Genomic DNA, 17,660 nt, shown 5'->3' on the forward strand with positions numbered 1-17,660 from the left:
AAATTATTTTATGCAGTATTGTTGTAGCCATATTGGTCCAGGATATCAGAAAGAGACAAGGTGGGAGAGGGAACTTATTTATTTGACCAACTTCTGTTGGTGAGAGAGACCAGCTTTCAAGCTACACAGAGCTCTTCTTCGGGTCTGGGAAAGATATTCTGAGCATCACAACTAAATACAAGGTGGAACACACTGTTTAGCATAAGTAGTTAGCACTATATTCTAAGGGACCATTCAAGGTGAGCGCATTAACATGCAGACTCATCATATCTGGCCACGGTACTCTCTAATGAAGGAATATCAGGATTCAGAAACCATCCTCAAACCACTCACCACACTCACCTAAGAGCCAGCTTTCTCTAGGACACAAATAACTTCCTCCACAAACTCCACATTTTACACCCTCCTTAGAACAACCAAATCCTTGCCACCCATGGATGCCACTTCCCTAAACGCCAACATCACTATGACAGCATAGCCGCCTGCCTCAAATACTTTACAAGACAGTGGACAACCCTCAGATAGCACCCCAGATACACGTCCAAACTCATCCGTTTCATCCTCACCCACAACAATTTTACAAAGCCCTAGCTATTATTAATTAATTAAAATTAATTAATTAAATAAAATTAAATTAAGTGGATAAATTAAACAAACACTACTAACACACCCCAAATCAGGCTACACATGTCTCCTTGCTCTCCACTGGGTAGAACTTAATCTAGGGGTCACTCTTAGGAAACTGTAAAAGCAGCAAAGAATCCTGTGGCACGAAAGCTCATGCTCCAAAACGTGTTAGTCTATAAGGTGCCACAGGATTCTTTGCTGCTTTTACAGATCCAGACTAACACGGCTACCCCTCTGATATCTTAGGAAACTGCATTTCAAAAGGACTAAACTATAAAAGTGAGGGGCAAAACCACCCCAAGTTATGTCTTCCTGTCCATCTCTCTCTTTTCACCTATGAAGACAAAAGAAACAGCCACTGGACCTGGGGAGCAGATCCTGGACTGAGAGTTTGGTCGGCAGTGTACTGAATATCTGTGATAGGAACATCACCTGAAACCATGTCTGGTTTGTTTAGTATTAGGAAGCGTTTTATCTTCATTTTTCTAGTAACCATTTCTGACTTTAATGCCCTAATACTTGAACTCACTTAAAAGCTAAAATCTTTGTAGTTAAATAAACTTGTTTTATTCTTTAATGAAAACTAATCTAGTGTTGTGAACTGTGTGGGTAACTCCATTTGAGATGGGAAGCTGTTGTATCTTGATCCCTAGATTGTCCAAGAGAGAACTGGACAGTGCTAAACACATGTTTTGGGGAAAAATCCAGAACTGGGAGTGTGTTGAGGTCACCGTACATGTGGTAACAAAGGCTGATGGAAGCTAAAGTACAGCTGGACTGTGCTGGCAGGCTGCAGTTACCCACAGGCACTCAGGGTGTTACTTGAATGCTGGAAGGCTGATTTGTGAACAGCCCAGATGGGAGTTACAACAGCAAAGCACTGTGAGGCACCCAAGTTTGCAGAGTGAAGAATTGTGTGCAGATCACTGCCTATTCCATGCTGGAAAAAAACCAGATGAGCTAATAGGCTGGTGGTGTCAGGGAGCTGACACCCAGTTAATCAAAGCAAGACTCCCACATGCTGAAGGCAAGGAGGTAACAAGGTGACTCACAGTCCTGGGTACTCCGAGAACCATCACAGACTGTGATTGGGTTATGTTAACACCTTTGACTGTTTGGGCCCATATATTCCATCTAAATTAATACAACACAGCCCATTGTGCTGGGAGCTGTACAAATACAAAACAAAAAGACAATCCCTGACCAAAAGAACTTGCAAGAAAAGACCTCAAGGTAGCAACCTTATATGTCTCTGCAGTATAGACATTTCTCAGAGGTAATGTGGAATCTGCTTTGAACATTGTGGATGGAATGTGTTCCAAGACTCTCAGGTAACTTTAACACATACATTTGTATGCAAAATTTTATCGGCGTAGAGAATCTCTGAGCAAAGAGTCCTGGAATCTTCTTTTAGGTTTTCTGTCACATACAAAGACGTGAATAGAATTTTAGTCCTACAGAAGGCCTTTTGTACATTAGGACTATGTAGTCTAGACTCCACTGGTAAAGTATGTTGTTTATGGAAAAATATAAGTTCAGATGAAAAACAGATACAACTTAAGCACAAACTAAAGATGTGGGCATAAGACTACCATCTTTACAGAACATTTTATAAGCAAGTTCAGGTATTATAATGTGGATCGCACTGATCCACTGGCTGATTTTATTGTTATTAGGAACGCTATTCTCAGGGACAGATGATATACAGAACATTTACCCAAATGTTCAAACAGAATTGGCAAGACCTAGATTCAAGTCTCAACAAGGAGGTGATTCACAAATAGAAGAGAAAGTAGAAACTAGTTCTTATAGAAATATTTTGATTGTAGGATGTCTGAACATAAAAGATCCTTGAATAGTGACTGGATAAGTCAATGATATGGACACCACATAAACATCTACATTTTGGTTTTGGCTTAAGCAGCAGAGTTAATAAATATTTCAGGATCGCAGAGATGGGGCAGATGATGGATCTTGAATGCAAGGACATATGCTTACCTAGAGATATTGATCTATCTGGTGCAACCTTAAATATGGACTCGCATCTGCTCCATCATAATACAGAAAATATTCAAATAACTTCCTTAACACTCTCATTATGGAAAACAGGAAAGGTTATTAATCCAGCAGAACCTGCCCTGTCAGTCATAGTTACTGCTACTGCATCTATTCCATGGATAAATATTTATAGCAGGGATTTCCCAAACTTTTTCCACAGTGTGGGTGTCTCCTAACAGACTGTTCCTCCAACACCATATGCAGTGTGGATGTAGCTGTGTCGGTCTCAGGATATTACAGAGACAAGGGTGAGGTAATATCTTTTATTGGACCAACTTCTCTTGGCTTGAGAGAAGCTGTCAAACCACACAGAGCTCTTGAACAGCTGAAGAAGAGCTCTGTATGGCTCAAAAGCTTGTCTCTCTCACCAACAGATAGTGGTCAAATAAAAGATATTACCTCATCCACCTGGTCTTTCTGCTCCCTCAACATTCACATTTGAATAGACTAACTCCTCTTCCATTAATAATCAAACAACATCCTTTGGGCAACTCTAGCAATTATTGTGTGCAAAAGTAATATTAGGAAATAAATGCATCTGTAGCTATCTTTTAACATGATTTAGCAATTGGAAACAAGAAAAGACAACACCATATATTTAGCCATCTTTCTGCAGCTCACCAATAAAATGCTCCTTATGCCAGAGTTTAAGACTCTCTGATTTTATAGAATCCCACAAATTTATGTGACACTATTCAGAATACAAGAGGGATGAGGTTTGTCTCTGATGTGCTTGCAATCCAATGCAAACAAATATCAATACAAACATGGGACTGCAGTTCGTAACACGAGAAATGTGCAGATATCCCTGGAAAAAAGATCAGCACAGGAAGGCTTTATGAAATAAATTAATTTTAAAGAGGGATTTGCAGAAGGAAACAGAAGCTATTCCAAGCACAGGAGGCAGCATGAGTGAAGTCAAGAAGACGAGATTAGGAGAAGAGACAAAAGGAAGCACAGGAATATAGGGAGTGCAGGATGAAATGAGAGAGACATAGGCAATGGTAGAGATGGAAAGAGCCTTGGAGGTAAGGAACAATAGCTTCAATGTAAAAAGTATAGAGATAGGAAGAATAGAGCAGAATGGTAATAACACAATTAAAGTAGTGGAAGAGAAAGAAACTCAAAAGATGTGTTTTATGTAGACTAGAGGAGAGCAAGGGACAGTTATCATCTCAAGGCAGGAGATGACATACGGATGATTTCAACCTACAGTACCTAAATAAACTTAAATACCATCATCGTCCCATTACAGTTGAAGTTGTGTTTGTGATATAACATTAATTGTCAATTGAAAGGATACAATGTATCCAGCAGGCACCCAGTGGTGAGGCAAGAGAGGCACAAGGATTCCAAAACCAATCAGAGCAAAGAAGAGATATAACAGCCAGGCAATAATCTGGAAGGGATGTAGCGGCCAGCTCCAGCCATTCCTTCGGGAGTGCTGAGATTGGACTTCAGCAGTTGTTTCACCCTCCTTTTCTGGAGCTGTCTTATTAGGAGGTTTGTTGCAGATGTTCATCTACAGAGAGCAGAAAAAAAACCCAAAAAGGTAATCCTTAGAAAAATCCCTTTCTGTTACACTTGGCATTCTCAGAAGGTATGTCCAGAGATTCCAAGCCAGAAGGGATCTATTGTGATCATCTAGTCTGACATCCTGAATAACACAGGCCATTGAACTTTCCCCCAAAAAATTTGTAGAGCAGACCCTTTAGAAAAATATACAATCTTGTTTTAAGAATTGTCAGTAATGGAGAATCAACCACTATTCTTGGTGGATTGTTCCAATGGTTAACTACAAATTCACACCTTATTTCCAGTCTGAATTTGTTTAACTTCAGCTTCTAGCCATTGGATCGTGTTATACCATTCTCTACTAGATTGAAGAGCATATTATTAGATATTTGTTCCCCATGTAGATACTAATAATTTGTAATCAAATTATCCCTCAACCTTCTCTTTGTTGAGCTAAATAGCTGGATCTCTTTGGATCTATCATTATAAGGCATGTTTTCTAATCCTTTAATCATTCTCATGGCTCTTCTCTGAACCCTTTACAAGTAACCACCACCCTTCCTGAATGTGGACACCAGAACCGGACACAGGATTCCAGCAGTGGTCACACCACTGCCAAATCCAAAGGTAAAATAATCTCTCTACTCCTACTCAAGATGCCAGTCTTTATGTATCCAAAAATTGCATAAGATCTTTTGGCCACAGCACTGGTAGCTCATTATCCACCACCTCTCCAAATCTTTTTCAGAGTGAATGCTTCCCAGGATCAAGTCCCCCCACTCTGTAAACATGGCCAACATTGTATGTCTCCAGATGTACAAATTTACATTTAGCTGCATTAAAACGCAAATTGCTTGCTTGCACCCAGCTTACCAAGCAAGCCACATTGTTTTGAATCAGTGACCTGTCCTCTTCATTATTTTCCACTCCCCCAATTTTTGTGTCATCTGCAAACATTATCAGTGTATTGGAAAATGTTAGTGTAATGGAGCCCTGATCTTGGGTCCATTCTCTTTGTAGCTGGAGCTCTTAAACCTAGCGAGTTTTGTGAGGATGAGACCTTCTCCCCACCAATCAAAGATGGCTTTGTCAGACTTTATAGTTGTTTATTAGTTTTACTAATATTATTTTAATAAGTTTTAAAAATCACACTTTTGTATATAAAATAATTATGTTATCCAACACCTCTCCCTTCATTCTGATTTATTTCCCTGCCCTACTTGTGAATGAGCTGAATATGAATCAAACACTGATCAGATTCTTAGCTTGTATGGGAGACAGGCCAACAAGTTCAGAGAAAACAAGAATCCACTTCCCTTCCTCACCATTCACTCAAACCCAATAATCAAACTGTTCAAAGATTTAATTTTTTCCTCGTGGTCATTACTGCTTCTTTTGCCCCAAACCATAGTGGTTGCCACAATTCCATGGTATAGTCAACACCAAATAATAATACCTCCTGCAACAAAGTGAAATCTGCCTTTGTCTTCAATCAAACAGCTTGTTGTAGGTTTCTAAAGCTATTACAGGAAAGTTAGGCCTGGTCTACAATACAGAGTTAGGTCAACATAAGCCGCCTTGCACTGACCTAGCTGTGCCTGTGTCTACACTTACATTTGCCTCCCACCGACGCAAACGCCCTCTTACAGCAACGCAGTAACACCACCTCCCCAAGTGGCACTGAGCCGCGGTTGATATACTAAGGCCGACGCAGTGTGAGTGTAGACCAGGGGTGGGCAAACTACAGCCCATAGGCTGGATCCAGCCCCTCAAGGCTTTGGATCTGGCTCGCGTGATTGCCCACCATGGGCCCCGCGCCGCTCTCAGAAGTGGCCAGCACCACGTCCCTGCAGCCCCTGGCCAGGGGGGCAGAGGGCCCTGTGCATTGCCCTTGGCTCCAGACACCGCCCCGCGCAGCTCCCATTGGCCGGGAAGGGGGAACCACGGCCAATGGGAGTTTCAGGGGAGGTACCTGGAGGCGCAGCAAGGGCAGCGCAGGCGGAGTCCTCTGCCCCCCACCCCCAGAGGTCGCAGCGCTTCCTGGAGTGGCATGGCATGCAGGGAGACTGCCCTGGCCCCAGTGTGCGCTGCTGCCACCCCAGAGCCGCTTTAGGTAAGAAGTGATGGACCAGAGCCCAAACCCCTCCTGCACCCTGCACCCCAACTCCCTACCCTAAGTGCCTTGCCTGCACCTCACACCCCTCCTGCACCCCAACCCCCTGCCCTGAACTCCCTGCCACACCTTGCCCCCCAACCCCTGCCCTGAGCCTCTCCGACACCCCTCCTGCACCCCTGCCCTGAGCCCCCTCATATACCACACACCCCTCCTCTGCCACATCTCTTGCCCTGAGCCCCTTCCTGCATACCGCATCCCCTCCCACACCCCGCACTTCCTCCCAAACCCCAATCCCCTGCTCTGCATACAATTTCCCCACCCAGACTTGGCCCTTGGACCAAAAAGTTTGCCCATCCCTGGTGTAGACAATGTATTACCCATGTTGACCCTAACAGTCCTCCAGCAGGTGTCCCACAATGCCCAACTGACTGTTCTGGTCACAACTGTGAACTCCACTGCACAGGGGTCACAGAGACTGGAATGCCTCCCACCCCTTTTAAAGACCTGTATATTTTTAAATGCCTTTTTCCTGATTGCCCAGCTTGGCGAGCACACCTAGCAGTTCTCCACTGTTGTATGCAACTGCCCAGCTGACCATGATGGCTACATGCTCCAGGCACTCTGGCTTGAAATAGACAAGAGCTATTGGATCTCCTGGGCCTGTGGGGAGAAGAGGCTGTCCAGGCAGAGCTACTGACCAACCACAGAAACCAGGATATCTATGAGCAGATTACATGGGGGAATGCAAATGCAGGGGTATGACAGGTAGCAGCAGCAGTGCTGTGTGAAAGCACAGGAACTTCGGCTGGCATATCAGAAGGTCCATGAGGCCTACAGTCAATCCAGTGCCAATCCACAGCCAATCCACAGACCTGCCCCTTTTACAAAGAGCTGCATGCCATACTTGGTGGGATCTCTACTACTACCACACACACCTCTGGGGATACCTGAGGTGTTTGAGCCACAAGCCCCTGGGCGTGAACTGCAAGAATGAGGGGAAGGAGGAGGAGGAGGATCGGGGACATGCGGCTGGGGGAGTCCAGCTATGCTGTGAGCCAGGACCTGTTTGAGACTCCACTGCAGTCAAGCATGGGTGAGCCCGCTGCAAGGGAAGGAACCCCAGGTAAGCGTTTAATTGTTTTCTCCATTATAACGATGTACTGATGGTGCCCCCAATTTAACAGGACACAGAAATCGAGCTGTCATTAATTTACTTGTAGTGGAAGAGGTAGTGATACAACAAAGAGATGTAGAGTTATCTGCTTTTCGTTCCCCTGTTGAGTTAGGCAAGGAGGACCACGCAGCATAGTTTGTTTATGTACATAGTGTGACAGAGTGAGGCCAGATGACTACAGGAGAGTGTTAGAAGGCAGATATGTTAGTCCCAAATTAAGTAGATCCCTTTTCTCTGGGTAAAGTAACAGAGGCGGTTCCAGAAAAAGCAGGAACTTGCTGGAACCAACTATGGCAAGCAGGCTAATTAGGACACCTGGGGCCAATTAAGAAGAAACTGCTAGAATCCATTAGGACAGGCTGGCTAATCAGGGCGCCTGAGTTAAAAAGGACCTTATTTCAGTTTGTAGTGTGCATGCGAGGAGCTGGGAGCAAGAGGCATGCAAGAAGCTGAGAGTGAGAAGACATACTGCTGGAAGACTAAGGAGTACAAGTGTTATCAGACAGCAGGAGGAAGGTCCTGTGGTGAGGATAAAGATGTCGGGAGGAGGCCATGGGGAAGCAGCCCAGGGAGTTGTAGCTGTCGCGCAGCTGTACCAAGAGACACTAGAGACAGCTGCAGTCCACAAGGCCCTGGGCTGGAACCCGGAGTAGAGGGTAGGCCCGGGTTCCCCCCAAACCTCTCAACTCCCGATCAGACACAGGAGGAATTGACCTGGACGGTGGCTTCTACCAGAGGGGAAGGTCTCTGGGCTGTTTCCTGATCCACATGGTGAATCTCTGAGGTGAGCAAATCCACCAATAAGCGCAGGACCCACCAAGGTAGAGGAGGAACTTTGTCACAATAGGGATGTCCCTTGAATTCTCCAGAGAGATCTCAATGAAACTTCCACTGAAATTCTCTGCAATCCTCTCCTGACAGTTTCTAGGGATGGCAGTCTTATTTCTTCCTCAACAGTAGGACACTTTCCCACGCCAGTCATCAATAACTGCAGGCACCACTGCAGTACACAGGATAGCAGCCTACAGGCCCAGGCAGCTTTGGGATGCCAGCAGCAGCTGTGCTCTCTCTCTCTGTTACCCTCAAGCATGAGATTTCAGCTAAAATAACCACCACCTGTGGAAAATAGTGCAAATATTCAGTACCATTTCCCTATACGCAGTTTCATGCAACCAAGCAATTCCCTCCTTATTTTCCTCACACCTGAAGGGCCAGAGTCACCATGCCTGGTGCTGTGAGTGGCACCGCACAGAAGTGCTCTGGAGCAGAAGTGTCAATAAGTATGTCTTCTTTAAAACTTTAGGGGAGCCAAGGAAGGGAGTTCTGAATATTAACTTTCACTTTCTGTAGTGACTCTATTGACAATGATACCTCTGTGTGTTGTGGCCTTGAGGCATTCCCCCTCCACACCTGTGGAACACCTGCACCAGATAAAGAGGAGAAAGAAAAGGACTCAGGATGACATGTTCAGCGAGACCCTGCAAGCCAGTGCTGCATCAGACTGAATAGGGAGCCTGGAGGATGAATACTGCAGCAGACTGTATGGAGAAAGAAAGAGCAGACAAAAGACAGACCCAGCAGCCAGAGAGGAAGATGCACCAGGACATAATAGGGTACCTCCACCAGCAAACACAGATGCTGCAGACTTTTGTTCATCAGTCACTAGCTTGCCTCCCTTTGCAATCCATCGAGAACCCCATTGCAGCACCTCCATTTCCTCCCCTCCAACATGTCACATGGCATCAGGGGCTGCAGACCTACACCTACCACTCACCACAGGACAACCACAGCTTCACATACAGTGATTTATAAAAGCCACATTAGCTATATGTGTAGCTAGTATGGACAGAATGTTCTTTCCCCTTGTTAAGTTCTGTTCCAGTAATCTATAAAGTTTTTAATGTCTCTGATTTTAAGTTGCATGGGTTTTTCTTAGCATTGGTTTTGGTACTGAATAACATTCCATTATTTGAAAAATAATTCATCTTTATTAGTTCACAACATATGCTGTGGAGTGCTTAGCAGTTCTGAATGCTCCTACTTACTTGGTACTGCACAGTGTGACCATTCATTGGCTCAGTGAGAAACACAGTGTAATAATCCTAAGTGTACAGCAAGCACCCCCAAATTAATAGGTGCACTCACACTGTTATAGTCACAGATGAACACCAAGCATTCACACAATTTGTAACAGGCCAGGGAGAGAACACTACATAACAATGCATTACTGTGACTCACTGTTAAAGTGCACTTACAAAGTCTCCCAGAGCAGCAGAGCTGTCAGAAGTAAGGCCCTCAGTTGTACCTGCTCAGTACTTCTGAAGCCCTAACAAGACAGCCAGATTGTTTGATGGTCCACCCTGCCAGATTGGCTGAGGAAGCCAGCAGACTGACAGCTCATTGGCTGCTCAAAGCACACGTCCACAGACTCTCTGCTTTCCTGTGCTCATCTCTCCAAGCGTTGCTCCTGCATTGCTTGTCCACACTCCAACCCACATCCTGCTCTGCACCCCATCTTGTTCCCATATTCTTCCAAACTTGCTCCTGCCTTCCCAGATTCCTGGTAATCCAGTTCTGACTCTCTGCTTTGACTCCAGACTCAGACTGTCTCTCAACCCTTGGCTCTGGCATTTGGGCTTTGATCACTAGGCCCGACTCCCATGCTGACCACAAGGCCTGACCTGCCTGCGTACAACCAGGTCTACAGGTTGTATCGCTGTTCAAATTCAGACATGCCATGTCTGCCCTCCACCACTGCAGTAACTTTTCTTATTTGTACTCAAATAAGTCATATTTTTAATTATCTTCAAAGACTTCAAGGGCAACCATTGAACTCCATGTACTACTTGAATGCTGCAGTGTTCTCCACTGAAAGTAACTTAAAGTGACAGCTGTTTTAAAACTATGTCTGAAGGACAACAATGGAAGTCAAGTCACAATTTAATGACCTTTCATCCAGAGGGTGAGGTAACTTACACAAATTATATTAATAGATTCACCCTTTAGCACACAGGAGGTTGTTACAGTTATCGAATAAAGTCATGGGAAAAAGTTGAAAAGCTGAATAATCTTGAACTGCTTTTAAAAATTGTGATGGCTTTTTAAAAAGTTTCAATAAGCAACACTTGTATAAAATCAAGATGGACTGGCTTCTCTGTTAGGGGAGCTGGGGCAGTTCCAGGCTCCTTGGACCACCGATAACAAAAAGGTGGCTGATTTTCATCTCCCACCAGTCCATTACAGGCTCTGATTTATTAAAATGTTCTTGGATTTATTGAAGACTGGAATGGGAGGCAAAGGCTGCAGACTGTCAGTCGTAGTGGATGGCAGAGTAAAAGATTATTCAAACAATCAAAAACAGTGCAAACGATGTCATGAATCCTTCTTTCATTAGCTTCCATGTGCCTCCATACTCCTCATAGGTATTACGCAGGATATAGCAGGCAGCTATAACCATTGGGATGTTTCTTTCACTGAGATCCAGTCTTGTGAGTAAACAATGCAAATGTCCCTTCAATCTACTAAAAGCTCATTCAACTATCATTCTGCCTCCGCTGAGCCAGTAGTCGAATCTTTCCTTGGTGTGATCAAGATGGCCGGTGTATGGCTTCAGAAGCCAGAGCAGCAAGGGGTAGGCTGGATCATCCAGGAACACTACTGGCATTTTATCATTATCAGTGGTAATGTGAAGGTTGGAAAAAACTTTCCCTGCTTGCAGCTTTCTGAACAGTACTGTGTTCTTAAACATGAGAGCATCATGCACCTTCCCTGACCAGCCCATCCTGATATCAGTGAAGCATCCCTGGTGATCCACCAACATTTGCATAACCATAGAAAAGGAGCCCTTTCTGTTGATGTATTTTGTGGCAATGTGGTCTGGTGCCAAAATGGGGCTATGCGTGCAATCTATTGCCCCACCACAGTTTGGGAACCTCATTGTTGGAAATCCATCCACTGTGTCCTGCAGATTGCTGAGATTCTGGTGTCTCTGTGCCGGGGAGGGCAGTGACAAGCTCAGCACACAGATCCAGGAACGTGACTTTGTGCAGCCAAAATTTCTGCAGCTACTGCTCATCATCCCAACCCTGCATTATGATGCAATCCCACCAATCAATGCTTATTTTTCAGGCCCAGAAGCAGTGCTCCACTAGCTGCAGCTGCTCTGTGAATGCCATCAATAGCCTTGAATTGGTTCTTGCTATGTCACACAGCAATCTACCCTTCAGGAAATTGTCACGTTCCCTGCTGATTCAGTTCTTCTTGAGGCTCAGCAAGATTATACATCCTCTATTTCAACATTCATGACAATGGTGCAGAGCTGGGCAGGCTCCATCCTTCTGTCAGACCCTGTACACCCACTCAGCCCTTTGTAGCAAGGCCCAAAGCCTGGGGTTTTCCTTGGCTGGAGCACCCCAGCATCTTCTAGCTTTCCCCAGCACTGCTCTGTCCAAGGTGCTGGTCTCCTACTCCAAAGACAGACCTTCCCCCATGAAGATCTGGGACAGACTGCCTGCTCCTCCCCTAGGCAGCCTTTATATAGGGCCTAGCCTGGCCCTGATTGGCTGGCTGTAATCTTGACCCTGACTGGCTCTCAGTAGGCCCTTCGCTAATTGGCTGCTGCCTGTGCAGCCACTCTGACCTACTCTAGGCCTCTCTCTTATGGGGGTGGGGCAGCCACCCCACCACATAAGGTAACATTAATTGTTTAGAAAAAAGTTAATATTAACATTGAATAGGCAAATTTTTTAAAATCAACAAAACTTGCAATCGTTCTGAAAGCCACGTGAATGCACTAGTGAGGGAAATGGGAGCTGCATTTCCTGCAATGGACAAAATTTCCTGCTGGAAAGCTTCAGGACAATAACAGCTCTTATTGAGAGAGACGTCAGCACTATCCTGAGCCCAGGAAATACCAAAACAGGGCAAGACGGGGATTGCTAAAAACTGTTACTAAGGCCAGGTATACAATACAAACTTACATTGGTATAACTACGCCGCTCAGGGATGTGAAGTATCCACACCCGTGAGCGATCCCCCGGTGTAGACAGCACTATGTCAACAGGACGGCTTCTCCTGTCGACATAGCTACCGCCTCTTGCAGAGGTGGATTAACTACACTAGGGGGTTCTCAAACTGTGGGTCAACCGTATTTTAATGGGGTCGCCAAGGCTGGTGTTGGCCCTGTGCCGCAGCAAGTCTGAAGCCCAAGCCCCACTGCCCAGAGCTAAGGTTACATGCCCTCTACTTGGGCTTCAGCTTTGCCCCCCCACCCGGGTGGTGGGGCTTGGGCAGGCTCGGTCTTCGGTCCCCCCTCCTGGGGCCACGTAGTAATTTTTGTTGTCAGAAGGGGGTGACAATGCAATGAAGTTTGAGAACCACTGAACTACACTGATGAGAGGAGCTCTCCTGTCAACACAGTAGCATCTTCACTGAAGCACTAAAGTGGCACAGCTGCGCTGGTGCAGCTTTTTAAGTGTACAGAGTCTTATTTAACCACCTGTGCTTGTAGAAGTAAACCCTGCAGTTTTCCTTTAACGATAAGATTTAACAGCAACATGCAGTGCCCACATGCTGTTTTTTAGTTCCCACAGATAAGCACAAGAAAGGGTACCACCAGTCCAGCCCAATTTTCATAAGACACTTATACAGCCCCAAAAGCGCTCAGTAGTTGACAGTGGCAGTCAGTTGCGTCCACAAGGGCAGGAACTAATAAGCAGCAAATCAAATGAGCTGCAAATTTAACTTATTTATTTACTCACTGAACTTACTTGGTTTAGGATTTTCACAGGGCTGCCCATGGGGCGGGGGCAAGTGGGGCAATTTGCCCCAGGTCTTGGGCCCTGCAGGCCCCCTTCCACGAGAATATAGTATTCTATAGTATTGCAACTTTTTTTTATGGAAAGGGCCCCTGAAATTGCTTTGCCCTGGGCCCCCTGAATCCTCTGGGCAGCCCTGGATTTTCAAGTGATATTTCTCCCCAGCATATCAACTAAACTGTGAGGGTGGAATGCGATACAAGAGGTCAATGAACATTACAGAGCACAGACTAGGAATATCTCTTAGCTGGGCAATCCCAATCCAAGCTTTATTCCTGATGAGGACATGGTGCACCAGAAATATTTTGAGAACTGTTCTGACATCTAATACTAGCAGAACAGGGTGGGTGTAAAAGCGTGTACACAAGTGGAACGGGGACTAAGCTTTACCCAGTAATTAAGGAGACCTGCAGTAATTAAGGAATTCTGCAAAACTCAAACTTCAGTTAAAAAATCATTTCTAGCCCTTATGATTGTGGGGAAAAAAACTCTACCAAATGTGAACCATGCAGCTCCAGTGCCTACGCTTCTGCTCATAATTTTACTATTGCTGCCAAGGCCATGTCTACATTACACATTTACATCCACTCAAATTACATCAGCATATAGCCACCATAGTTAATACATCACTTGTGAGCATGCATGTTTGACTCATGTCGGCGGTGCACGTATTGACCACGAGTCCTTGCACTGATGCAGAGTGCAGTGCACGATGGGTAGGTATCCCATTGTGCAACTCATCCATGTCCAGCACACCCTTTTTTGGGAAGTTTTGGCAATGAGAGTTGCGCAGGGGTGACTGGGTCAACTTCCCAATCACAACTGTCTCCATCCCATAATTTCATCTGTACCCCATAATTTTTGCATCTTTCTTTCAAAATCCCACAAATCTCCACAGCCCTCCTTACTATCTGCAATCTTGGACAGAAGGATGGCGCCTGCGCAGCACTGCACTATTGTCCTGAGTGTTGCAAACACAGGGTGCACAATCCTACAGTATTTGTAGAGCTGCAAGAAGAGAGACAGGGAAAATGATGATTCCTTGGAGGACAGATTGCTGTGGAACATAGCCAGAACCAACTTAAATTTGTTGCTGGCATTCATGCAGCAGCTGCAGATGGTGGAGCACCGATTCTGGGCCTGAGAAACAAGCACTAACTGCTAGGATCGCATTGTAATGCAGGTTTGGGGTGACGAGTGGTGGCTGGAGAACTTTTGGATGTACAAGGCCACATTCCTGGATCTGTGTGCCAAGTTTGCCCCAGCCCTCCAGTGCAGGGACACCAAAATGAGAGTTGCACTGACAACGGAGCAGTAAGCAGCAATCGCACTGTGGAAACTTACAATGCCAGATTGCTACCAGCCAGTCAGGAATCAATCTGGAGTCAGGAAATCCACCACGGGGGCCGCTGAGATACAAGTGTGAAAGGCCATTAATTGCCTCCTACTATGCAGGACTGTGCCTCTCAGCAACGTGAAGGACATAGTGGATGGATTTAGCGCAGTGGGGTTCCCAAAGCATGGTGGAGCGATAGCACGCATATCCCTATTTTGACACCGGACCACCTTTCCCAGAGTACGTCAACAGAAAGGGCTACTTTTCTATCGTTATGCAAGCACTGGTGGATCACGGGGGATGCTTCACTGATATCAATGTGGGTTGTCAGGGAAGGTGCATAATACTCGCATGTTTAAGTGCACAGGACTAATCAGAAAGCTCCAAGCAGGGTCTCTCTTTCCTGACCAGCAGATTACCACTGGCAATGTTGAAATGCCAATAGTGATCCTAGGCAACCCAGCCTACCCCTTGCTTCCCCAGTTCATGAAGCCATTCACCACCCACCTCAATAGCATCAAGGAACACTTCAGCTACCGGCTCAGCAGGTGAAGAATAACAGTCAAATGTGCCTTTGGTTGTTTGAAGAGATGCTGGCATTATTTACTTACAAAATTGACCTCGGTGAGAAAAATATCCCAATGGTTATAGCTGCCTGCTGTGTTCTGCATGATATCTGTGAAGCTAAGGGGGGAAAGTTTCCACCGAGGCGGAGGTGGAGCAGCTCTCTGCTGAATTTGAACAGCCAGATACAAAGGCTATTGGAAGAGCTCCATGTGGAGCTATATGGGTTCAGGGAGGCTTTGAAAGACCATTGTAATAGTGACCCAGAGTCGTGTGTGTTGCCGTAGAGTGCTCTGTCTGGCCCTGCTCTTTTGCAGCCTGGTATGAATTATGTGGTGATTGCTGTATATAGGGGGATATAACATTGTCAGTGCACCTGTTAATTTTGTTTGTGAATGATCTTATGAGTTGTGTGACTCTGTGCATTAACAGGTAATTGGTTGCTTTCAGAACTGCTGAGCACCAGCCAGCATGTGTTGTGAACGAATAAAGAAACTGTGTTCCAAATAATAGAATTTTATTCTGTAACCAAACCTGTGCAAAAAAAAAAAAAAAAGACATCATTTAAAAACAAATACATTTTAAAAAATTAATAAAACTTAATAAATTAAGAGAACAGAACTTATGAAGAGTAAAGAACATTCGTGTCTCTTTCAGCGACACATAAACCACTTGTGACTTTCACAAGTCTGCGTATGTGACACCGTGATTGTCTTTAATGTCTCCCGGGATAGAGTGGTAGAGGTAATGCAGCGACCCCTGATGCCACATGGAATGTTGAGGAGAGACATAGGGAGTTCTCAATGGGCTGCAGAGTGAGGCAAGCATGGGACTGATGAGTCTGAAGCATGTTTGTTACCTCGGAATCCCTATTATAGCCTGGTACATCTCCCTTTCATTTTCTTGTACCTTTCTCCTCTCCACTCTATCCTTCTCCAAGCTGTCCGCAATGTTCATCCTCCCGGCCCTGTGCTCACTGTCCGATGCAGAACTGGCTTGCAGGATCTGCCAGAACATGTCATCCTGAGTCCCTTTCTTTCTCCTCCTTATCCGGCTCAGGTGTTCAGTGAGTGTGGAGGGGGAGACCCTGAAAGCCACAATGACAGCAGTTGCAGATAAAACACACAGTGGTAGCATTTTCAGCGTATTCACTATGGAAAGTGAAACTTAAGATGCTGAACTCACTCCCCTAAAGTTTTAAGCACTATAGTCTCACTTCTGCTTGAGAATGCTTGTGCACTGCCCCAGTAACAACACCAGTCATGGTGAGTATGACCCACCAGCAGCTGGGGAAATTAGGAGGGAATTGCTTGTTTGCATGATTCTAGTAGTATAGGACAATGGCACTGAATACTGACACCGTATTGCACAAGCAGTGGTGATTTCAGCTCATATCTCACTTCTGAGGGTAACAAAAGCAGAAAGCACAACTGCTGCTAGAATCCTGAGGCCATCCAGGCCATAACATATGCTGCTAGACTGTGTACTGCAATGATGCCTGCTGAAGTTATTGCTGAATAGCGTGGGAAAGTGTCCTACTGTGGAGTAAGAAATAAGGCAGCTCTCCCTAGAAATCTTTGGCAGAGGATTGCAGAGTACCTCCATGGAAGTTTCACAGCGATCTCTCTGGAGGATTCCCGAGACAACCCTGAACAAAAACTGCTCTGCATGCCCCGCCCCTCTCATAATTCTAGAGGGGAATGAAAAATAGATATCAATTCTACCTCTCTTGGATGTACCACTACTTCTTCTAGCAAGAGTAAATTAATGATAAGTCAAAAGATGTGTCCTGCTACTTAGGGAGTGCCATCCCTGTAATTTTAAATTAAACTACACACTCACCTGAAGTTCCTTCCCCTGCATTGGGCTTGCCAGTGCTTAACTTGTGGGACTGGCTGGACTGCGGTGGAGTCAAAAACAGGTCTAGGCTCGCTGGGAGGCTGGATCCCCCAGTCAGCTGTCCCTCCTCCTAGCTGTTCACAGCAGGGGCCTGTGACTCCGGCTTTTCAGAGGTATCCATGGTGCTCTTGGGGGTGGGGGTAGTCTCTGCTGAGTCTGGAATGTAGCTCTTTCTAAAAGTGGAAGCTCTCGTGGCTTGTCATTGGTTCGATTGTTGGCCTCCATAGCCTTCTGGTATGCCTGCTGCAGCTCCTTGGCTTTCACACTGCACTGCTGCTGGTCCCTGTTGTAGCCCTTGTCCTGCATCCCCTGAGCAATCTGCTCACAGATGTCTACGTTTCTGCAGCTGATTTGGAGCTGTGCCTGCACAGCCTCTTTTCCCTACAGGCCACGGAGATCCAATACCTGCAGTCTACTCCAGCCAGGAGCGAGTCTGGATTGTGTAGCCGGTATGGTCAGCTGGGAAGTTGCACTCAACAATGGAGAGCTGCTTGGTGTGCTCCTATAGCTGGGCATTCAGGAAAAGGAATTTCAAAAATTCACTGGGATTTAATG

General features: G+C 45.6%; 1 protein-coding gene across 5 annotated transcripts in view; it reads right to left on the reverse strand.

Moving 5' to 3' along the window:
* The window catches only part of ZDHHC1 (zDHHC palmitoyltransferase 1), a 95,381-nt gene that overhangs the window by 67,678 nt on the left and 10,043 nt on the right, over nucleotides 1-17,660 (reverse strand). For 3 of the 5 annotated variants that reach the window (XM_075073774.1, XM_075073773.1, XM_075073770.1), the window contains 2 exons: nucleotides 16,116-16,293; nucleotides 3,989-4,207 (listed from right to left, as the gene is read on the reverse strand). In XM_075073774.1, the coding sequence (XP_074929875.1) occupies nucleotides 3,989-4,207; nucleotides 16,116-16,223 (327 nt within the window). In that variant the 5' untranslated portion in view covers nucleotides 16,224-16,293. Of the gene's footprint in view, nucleotides 1-3,988; nucleotides 4,208-8,861; nucleotides 8,912-16,115; nucleotides 16,294-17,660 lie in introns of those variants that run through there. The other 2 variants (XM_075073772.1, XM_075073771.1) reach the window with 2 other exon arrangements.

This window comes from Chelonoidis abingdonii, chromosome 19, assembly GCF_003597395.2.
Source record: "Chelonoidis abingdonii isolate Lonesome George chromosome 19, CheloAbing_2.0, whole genome shotgun sequence".
Taxonomy (NCBI): domain Eukaryota; kingdom Metazoa; phylum Chordata; order Testudines; family Testudinidae; genus Chelonoidis; species Chelonoidis abingdonii.